The sequence below is a fragment of the Thalia democratica genome, unplaced genomic scaffold (genome assembly GCF_965202585.1).
Source record: "Thalia democratica unplaced genomic scaffold, ktThaDemo2.hap1.1 HAP1_SCAFFOLD_465, whole genome shotgun sequence".
NCBI classification, from domain to species: Eukaryota; Metazoa; Chordata; class Thaliacea; order Salpida; family Salpidae; genus Thalia; species Thalia democratica.
The window spans coordinates 1-10,259 of record NW_028139516.1 but is presented as its reverse complement, the minus strand read 5'-3'; the positions used below and the strand labels follow the sequence as shown (position 1 = coordinate 10,259).

At 23.7% G+C, this 10,259-nt stretch overlaps 1 protein-coding gene across 1 annotated transcript; it reads right to left on the bottom strand.

The window, feature by feature from the left end:
* Positions 1-428: 428 nt before the first annotated feature.
* Positions 429-1,171, bottom strand: LOC145846485 (protein CFDP2-like). The gene is made up of 2 exons (XM_082953242.1): positions 944-1,171; positions 429-866 (listed from the first exon to the last, which is right to left on the bottom strand). The coding sequence occupies exons 1-2, from the start codon at positions 1,169-1,171 to the stop codon at positions 429-431; spliced, it is 666 nt and encodes a 221-aa protein (XP_082809368.1).
* Between the last annotated feature and the right edge of the window lie 9,088 nt (positions 1,172-10,259).

Sequence of the window (10,259 nt, the reverse complement as noted above, 5' to 3'; positions counted from 1 at the left end):
TTTCTAGCTGCCCTCCGAAAATTTTTTCTGGCTTCACGAAGTCTATTAAGACACGTGTTACTTGGGTCACGTTGATAATCAACATGAGCCTGTCGCTTTTTCTTTAAAAGAGGAGATAAAATATTGATATTTTCTTCGAACCAGTCTTTGTTGGCATGTTTGTTCTTTCCAAAAGTTTCAAAGGCATTCTGATATATACTTTTTTCGATCCTAGACCAAGACTCAGAAGCAGATGTGTCCGACGAAGAGACAGATGGCATCTTTGTTGAGAATTTTTTGATATTTTCCTTGTCTCGCATTGCACCTACATTTAGTCGAACTTTACGAGCTAAATTGTTTAAATTGTGCATGAACTTTTTTGAGATGTGCATTTTACAGCAGACCAAAGAATGATCGCTGTTGCAGTCTGCGCTTTGATATGATCTAGTTTACAGAACATCGTTAATACGATGGCGTCTCACTAAGATAAGGTCTAGTTGGTGCCAGTTTTTAGAACGGGGATGTCTCCAAGATACTTTATGCTGCCATTTAGTTTTAAAAAATGAATTGGTAACACAGATGTTCTGTTTATGACAAAACTCTAAAAGGCGTTGACCATTAGAATTCATTCTTCTAAAACCAAAATGTCCTAGACAGGGAGCCCAAGAGTCGTGATCAGATCCAACTCTTGCATTAAAATCACCCAGAACAACAAGTTGGTCGTTTTTTGGCAATTTATTCACTACGAGATTTAACTTTTCATAAAAAGTATCTTTAATTTGCTCGTCAGTGTATAGCGTATGCGCATATACACTAATAAGGGTCGCTGTTCCTTTTTTGGTGTGTAAACGTAGAGTAGCAATACGTTCGTTACCGTCCACCGACTTCTACATGTTATAAGAGTGTATTCTTGACAGCAAAATCAACACCATATTCTTTATGTTCTTCAACAGACTTACCAAACCAAAAGAAAGTAATTTTTTTTTTCTTTAATTGAGCCTTGACCAGTAAGGCGCGTTTCTTGAAGAGCTGCAATATCAACTTTAAGACGAAAAAGTTCGTTATTTATAATAGCAGTTTTTCTAGCATCATTTATGTTTTCGGGGTCCATACCAGTAGTCATGGTACAAACGTTCCAGCTCCCTAGTTTAAGAGTGGGTCTCTTTTTACGTTTATGTTTGTCAGGTGACATAGTTTCAGTTTATTTTTCACTTTTGGCTATCCCCATTCACCCAATGAGGAAGGTAAACTGTGGCGGAACAACACCTTATTGGCTGAGGGCTGCTCAGCTTAAGGCAGGCGGTGGAATAAAATTAACTAATGCAGTTTTATTTAAGTATTTTAATTGTGCTAGTTTAATAGTGTTTACTTTTTAATTTAGATACGCACTATAGTAAGTAAGGTAGGCAATTTAGAGGTGTTCACTTTGAAAAATTAGAAAAAAAAATTTAGTATTATAGTTAACGAACAAAATCAAGGTATAACATTCAACTAGTTTAGTTTAATTTAGGCATTTAAGCTTTAAAGTATAATCTATTCCAATATAGCTGAGACGTTGGTAAAGAACATAATTTAAGAGGTTGTTCTAAAATTTTCCCGATGGGTGGTAACAAAAAATATAAAATAGCTAATTTAAAATTATGAAAGAAATTAATTTATTAAAAAAATATAAATTATGATCGGAAAAATTTTGCAAAATTTTAGTCTAATCAAAAATCAACAATCAGAGTTCTTAACTCGAATCATGATAAAGTATACAAATTTTGAATCTCTAGGTTTTTTAATTAACAAATGTTTAATTATCGATTCAATTTAAATTAGAAAAATGTTTCAACTGCATATCTCTTTAATGTAAGTATTTAGCTCTGTTAAAGTTGTTTTAAAATTCAATTTATATAATTATAGATATGAAATTTAAAACATTAAGAAGATACTTTATAAAAATTTACACAGTTATAAACATTAACACAAACAAAGTATGGTAGATTATTAATTTTATAAAATTTAAATCTCATATCATTCGAAACAACAACTTTGTATTAACTCCAAACAGAAGGAACATTCTTAATAAAAATGTATTGTTTTAAAACATAATTGTAGATGACTTATTGTTTATTATCTATTATTAAAATAAACTATTCTTAAACTCCATTTAATAAAAATTAACATTAGCTAACTAGAATAGCTGTAAAAATTAACAAAGGATATTTAGAGAGAGGAGTTATAAATTACAGATTCTTATGATAACATTGTTACACATGTATTGTGTCTGATATGAAAATACGCAACTCAACTACACATTTTTTTAATTTAAGAGAATGATATAAACTAAATTTAAAAAAATTATAAAATAACAAAAACTCCTGTATAATATTTCATAAAATATTTGAACAATCTATTTGTTAAAATTTTAATATATATATATTTAACTTTATTCTAGGCCTTAAGAATAAAAACCTCAAAAATTATATCAGTATAAAGTAACAGCATTTCTAAGTCAAGTGTATTTAAAAATAATAATATAAATTTCTAAAGGTTAAAAATTCTTAAAATAAAACTGTTATTGTTATATGACGGTGCAATTATTAAAATAATTAAACAATTTACTAAAAATATATAAATATATGTTAGTTTGAAATCATGTATTAGTTGTTTAATATAAAACAAATTTATATCCACTCATTTTTTTTTTTGACTATTTTATTTAAAGTAGCCTTAGTTATCAGTTAGTATAGTACCATTCAGTATATTAGTGTTATTTATATTCAATATTGAAATAAGTTTTGAGCTGAAATTTATTGGTATAATATACTCTAGTATACAAGTTTACTTAATTAAGCAACCCACTATCTCTGTTATTTTTACTTTTACGACGTTATTCTTAATTACAAAAAACAAAAGTAACTAATAATATTTATATAAAAACGTTTCACTAAAAACATAATTATGAAAATTTTAGAAAATAACAAAACAAAACCAAAAAGTATTTACTTATATAAAAATTATATTTATTTTTAGTTTAAAATTACATGTTTCAAATTAACAAAACCAATTTCTATACATATTGCATGCTTTAAATATTTAATATAATTAAAAAGTGGTGTTACTATATCAATTTTAATTTTGTATATAAATTAATTTTCAATAAACACTTATAAAATTTATTTTTAGGAAGATTCAGCAAACATTAACAAAAATGAGTTATTATGATTTAAATATAAACATAACTAACTATACATTAGGAAAGTTTGTTTATTAAAACAGCTTGATTTAGCTAGCTCTTTTAAATACATTTTTAATCAAAAAAGCAGTCTTAGCCGAGTTTATACAGTATCCTAGTTAAATGATTAAACAATTCCTTATTCATACCAAATTATTAACCTTTCTATTACTAGTTTTCGATTTTGTTTAGTTTTCAGCTTTTTAAGTCGACTTTAGTTATGTTAAGTATTAACTTCTTCAAAAGTTTGTTTGTTCGCAAAACAGAGTACAAAATTGTTCTAAAGGTTTTTTTATTTATGTTTTGTAAAAAATTTAAACATATATTACTGCTAAATTTTGTTTTATATATTACTGTTATTTTTTTTTAAATTAAAACAATAGGATAAGCTAACTATAATAGCCGCAAAATTTTTAGATTCAAATGATACAACTTTTCGAATTTGTTAAAGTATTTATCAAGAGATGAAAAACACGATGTTTGTGTGATATTTGTCAAAAACGAAATAAATTAAACATTCAATTTTTTTTTCACTAACTGATTTTAAAACTTTCGATTTTTAAAAGTTCAATTTTGTTCAAACATTTATTAGTTATACAACATTACAAATTATCTTCTATAATTAATTAGTAAACTTAATTGTTTAAAATTTATAAGAAAGTCTATTAACTATAGGAATATGTGTTTCTATAACTACTTATTAAAATAAAACAAAGTTAGGTGGTATTTTTAATTAAAGTATTAATTGAATATAACACTAAATTAATAATTTTACTGGTTTATTGTAGATCAAAGATTACTACTAATTATTTAAAATTTCAAAAACTGGATGAGATCCAGTTAAGCAGTTTAAAGGACCAGTTAATTTTTTAGCTGACAAAACTGAGTTTAAATAGTTTAATGATAATATAATTTTTTTTTATTAATAAACTCAAGTTTTAAAAATATTATTGCAATGAAATTTATGTAACGTCATTTACCAAATGTTTGTAATAATAATTACTTTCTTTATCTTATCAACCTCTATTATTCGTAAAAGTTTTTTTTTTTTCTAAATTATTCAATTAAAGTTTTTAAATTTTGGTAACTATTACAAGCAGAAAATTACTTAAATTTACAATATTCAAGTCACAATAAAATTTAGCTTGGTTAAAATGAATTTTAACTTAAGCCCATTCATTATTATTAACCTAATTCTTATTTATTTGTGTTGTTCTTTGATTTTTAATTTTAACTAGAATTTAAACTTTGCCAAAATTCAAACTTAGTACCATAATTTAACTTGGTTCGTTTTTAAGTAAAAATTTATTTTAACTATAAGCTTTCATATAAAGTATTTGAGCGGGATTTTAAATTTTAATAACGATTAAAAGCACAAAATTTTTCAAATTTTAAATATTTACGTCACAATTAAAATAAGCTACACCAAATTCAATTAAATTTTAAGCTCATTTCATTAATTACACTTTTGCTTAAGCAATGTTTACTCTGTAAATTATCTAGAAGAAAAAAGAAAGCTACATACAGCTCTGATTATTATTATTATTGTTGTTATATTGATTTTAAAACTTAGCTAAAAATTTAAAATTCTACTAAAACTCAGTCTTAATATTAAAATTTGATTTGTTTAGTTTCTTAAGTAAAAATTTTCAGTAATAATTTGTTTTTATTTTAAATTAACTGTTTAAATGCTATTTTCCATGACTGTCACATATCTTTTTTTAGATTTATTTAAGCACTGACGAGGTCTTTGACCGCAAAATAAGTTTTTGAAAGAATAAGTATACTTGGTGGTTATTTAAAATTTTAATTTTCTAACATTATAATCGTGATTAACATATCTTAGCAATGTAATTTTGATTTAATCTTTATAGGCTAACTTTTATTTGTTAGTAGGATGGACTAATGCAAACAAAGTAAATTTTTGTTATATTAATGTGGAATTTATACAAAAAATTTGTTAGCTTTTATTAATGTTTTTAAAAGATATAGACTTTTAAAAAGATATATTTTTATAGGAAACCACTATCTAAAACCTTTGTTTTTATTAGGTATGTCTAGTCTACTTACAAAATAGCCCTGTTAAAAACAATTATAAGTCAGCTTTCAGCCAAAATCGACAATGCGTTTTCTTAAGAAAAAAAATTAGAGTGTATAAGGTGCATATCAACAAAATAATAACAACTAAAAAACAAAAAAGAATTCCTACTTTGGTTTCATAAAATATTGTTTTTTAAAATAAAAATTTTAATTGTATTATTTTTCATAAATCATCATCTTACTGTTTAAATAACGTTTTTTTTATTTTACAATTAAATATAAAGTGAGAAAGTTACGTCACAATATTTAAAAATCTGAATGAGAAAAAGTCTGGTAGTTTTCGAAGCATTAAAAATGCGTTAAAGATATTTGAATTAATTTTTTATGATAATTTGGTTTTAAACTCTTTTTAACTTTTAAGAAAAAATTTCTGACTCTTTATAAAACGAGGTAGTTTTTAACAAGTAATTTTCCTTTATTTATTACATAAAAAATAAAACAACTCTCTACTTTGAAAATGTTATTCTAAAGTTTGATGTAATTTTTTATCTGTATAAACCAAAGTTATAGCTTTGGTAGTTACTGATTTAAATACTGTGAAAGTAATATAAAATTAATGCTTAAAATTACTAAAGTCAACTTTAAATAAAATAAGTTATTAATCTTAAAAATCAGTCAGAGAACTCAATAAATCAATTTACATGTTTAATTAATCAGTTAAATAAAACAACTGTACAAAACTAAAAGCGACAATTTTGATAAGAGTTTTTAATAAATACATATTAATATACGTTTCAATGCATTTTCGTGATTATGGGGAATGAATACTGTCAAGATAATAAAGTCATCTAGAATTGTTTTCATTCGGTTAAACCTTTAAATTTTAAACTTTTTTCTTACACATAGTTTTTAACAATTAAAATTATAATTTTTGTAGTATTTTTAGCTTAAGTTCGTAAAACTGTCTAGTTTTTCTAGCTTATACCTTTGATTGAAGACTGTTATTAATTCACCACCAAGTTGTATTAAATTTTTGAAGATATATTTACAAATTTTCTAAACAAATATTTATATTCATAGACTGTTAATACGGTATTAAGTTCAAGTAACTAGTTTTATAAAATCTAATAAATTACAAACTAGTAATAACTCACACTAATATAAAAGTAATTATCAGCTAACTTAAATAGCTGTACAAACTAACAAAGAATGTATTGAAGGAAAATATTTTTTTATGGTTATTTTATTTAACGTTGTGAGAATGCGTTGTGTTGAAAACAAAAATTTGCTAATAAAGGCTACCAAATATAAAGTTTATACAAGTCTATTTTAGTTTAAAAAAGTTAAAATCACTGAGATATTGTTTCAAATCACTGTTTTGATAAATTTCTAACTTCTTAGATTATTTTTTTTGTATTAGATAAAGAAACAGTTTAACTTTCTGAGTTTTGTATTTTTAACTTTGTTATTTTAACATAGTTTGTTTAAAACAAATACTAAAATATCAAAAAAAAATACTTCGAAATTAGTTGAATATAAAAGAATTATAAAATTATTTCTTAAACTTCTCTAGATTAATGTTAATTATCAGCTGAACTATTAGCTGTACAAACTTCAACAGGCTTGCTATGGAATGTACTAAGAACTATAAGACAATATATAACATATAATGTTTGAAAAAGTTGTGGCTGAAAAATTAATTCTTAACAAAAAGCTAACAAGGTATTTTACTTATAAGTCAGTTAACGCTCACGAAGGACACACCTTTCATTAATAAATTTATCACAAGAGATTAAATTAAACGTGTATATTTTATATTTTCACTTCGAATAAGCCAAAATCTTTCAGTAACTTATACACATTATATGTACTCTAGCTTAAAAACTAATTTATATTACCTTTATAGGAGAACATTAACTTTAAATCAAATAAAGTCAAAATATTTTACCTGTCTTTTAAAATTTAAATTTGCTCACAATCATTTTTTATACTTCTGATAACTACTTGTTCTGTTTTGAATTGTTGGTTTTTTGATTTTAACATTAAACTAATTAATCAAATAGTACAATTTAGTTCTGCGTGAAAATCATACTAGTAAATGTTGTTAAGTTGGTGTTTCATAGTATTTATTTAAATAAGTGGATAAATATTAAAATCACACAATTAGCTCAGTGTAAAAATTTTAAGAATTATATCTTTTAGTTGTATTTTAAAAATTATTAATTAATGTTAACGATCATTTTATTTAGTTTCTAATAAACAATTCTGTTACAAAGTAGCTGTTACAAAATCTACAAAATTGTAAAACTCGTACAGCTAGCTGGTGTTTAACTAATCTTAAAAGACAAAATTTGTTTTTTTTTTAATATTTAATTTACGGAATATTAAACGGAAACATGTGAGTATTTATAACAACTACTACCTTCCGTGCATATTTGTCTTTTCATACAAAAATGTCCATTCGTGCAAAGTTTCTACGTGCAAAAATGTTCCTTTGTGCATATTTGACTTTTCATACAAAAATGTCCTTTCGTACTAAAGTTTCGCATTTTGCATATTTGAATTTCAGTGCAATAAGCTGTAGAATTATCGAGAATTGAGGATCATTTACAATTGCTAGTTTGTACAGCTATATCAGTTAGCTGATGTAAAAGTTTTATTAAAAGATTGTTTCCATAAACAGACTAGTTGATAGTTGTTTAAAAATTATGAAACGACTGGATGAGTTATTGTAAGAGAAAGTTATGTATTTATTAATTTAAACAACAACAAATTAAAATACAAAATTGTTTAAATTCGTTATTTTTACAGAAATAAATATTTTATTGAATTTAATGTTTTGATTTGTAATGATGATACTAAGAAAAATTAATTAACTGTTGATCATTTTATTGAAAACCGTTTATGTCTCTGTTCAGAATTTTGAAAAATGTTAATTAAAATTCAGATCTTAAAATTGTTAGGTGATCATAGAACTCGTAATTTTAATAAATATCTCTAAATAGATGCCTCTGCTTTACTTTTTTACTTCATTAACTTTTTGAAATTTTATTAACAAATTAGGACTAAATTTAGTATATTTTTTAGAAACATGTAAAAAGAAATATCTGCTTCAAATAAATCTTTCTTGCAAAATTATCTGCGTGAAAAAAGTCCTTTTGTGCAAATTTGACTTTTAATACAAAAATGTCCCTTCGTGCAAATGTTTCGCTTTTTGCATATTTGAAGTTCATTGCAAAACTGTCTTCATGCATATTTGATTCAAACCTTTCTAAAATATTTCTACCCTATTTTCTTTTTTAATTACTATTTTTTAATTAAACACATGGTACTTACTACGTTCCTTAAAATTTCTAATGATGTTATAAATTTTTTTACCGTAACTGTCATTTGTAGTTTAAAATTACAACAAGCTATAGAACAATCAAGAATTGCACCATATATCTTATAATAATTTGTACAGCTCTATTAGTTAGCTGATATAAAAGTTTTATTAAAAAATGTTTGCGTAACCAGACTAGTTATCACTAGTTTAGCAAACTATGAATCGACTAGATAAGTTAATTAAAAGGGAGTATTTAATATTGTAAAGAACAAAAGTGTTTAGAATTTTTTGTTTTTTTAAAAAGTAAATAATTTATTACACTTTAATGTTTTCATTTGTAACTATTGTACTGTAGAGAATTAGTTTTAAAGAATAACAAAAGTTATTCTGTTATTTTAATTTTCTTATTTAGTTTCTTTTGAACTACAATTTGTCATTTAAGTTTGAAAAGCAAGTGATGGTCATTTTGTAGAAAAGTTGTTTAAGGTTACAGTCAGCACATTGTAAAATTAAATTAAGTTTCAAATTTTCAATTTGGTAGTTAAGCAAAGAATTTATAATTTTATTAAGATCTTCAAATGATATACCACTGCTCTACTTTTTTACAAAAAACATTTTTAATAGTATCATTGATTAAATTAGTACTTAATATAATAGTTTGTTAAACTTATATTTAGCTTGAAGTTAAAAAACATAGTTTTGAAAAAGTACAGAACAAGGTTTAAACCTTTATAACTAATAAATGCGAAAAAAATATAAAACAAACATCATCATTTTAAAAACTATCAGTAACCAATGTTTATCTTTAATTGGAAAAAATACAATCTATTTTTGTTAATTAAAACTACACAAATTAATTTCAACTTTTTATGGGTTCCAAAGTCAACAAATAAACAATTCATGTGTAAAAACTTTAGAGAAAATTACTTATAATTAGATATAATAATTTGTTGGCCAGTTTAAGAATTTATTTACTGTAAAGAAAAAATTATTAATCTATTTTATACAAAAAACTTTCATGGATGTTTTTTGTTAAACATTTCTAACTATTTCACTTTGTAAAATTTACTTTAGTTCAATAAATAAGTTGAATACATTTTAAAGTAATTTTCTAAAAAAACTATTTTTTTATTATTTAGCCTTACAATGTTTACACAATATGCAGAAGAAATATACTACAATATTAAATCTTTATCAAGCAAGTTGTGTTACACTTCAAAACTACAACAATTATATTGTTGCTATTTACTAAATTGTTATCTGTTTATTTGAACTTGTTTTTATTATTTTTAAAACAATTACTTTTTTTTAACTAAAATTCTAAAACTAAACATAATTAAAATTTTACTTCAAAAACAATACAAAATTTATTTTCCAGATTAAATGTATAGAAAACTTTAAATTTTAATTAATTTTCTGCCTAAAAGTATTGAAATTAAAACAATAAAAACTTAGATGTGGGCTTCTTTTTTTTTTAATGCTTTTGTAGATAAACATTGTTTAAAATTAGATGAAATAATAGTCGTTAAAAGTATAGGAAATATAAGTGAATATACATTCTATATATATAATTTGAGTTATCACGTAGGTTTCGAAAATTCAAAAAAAAAAAGGCAATGAAATTTTAAATTTTTGTTTAAATGCATTTAAAAAAACCTTCAGTTTACTAAAGGTACCAGATATATAAAAGACTTT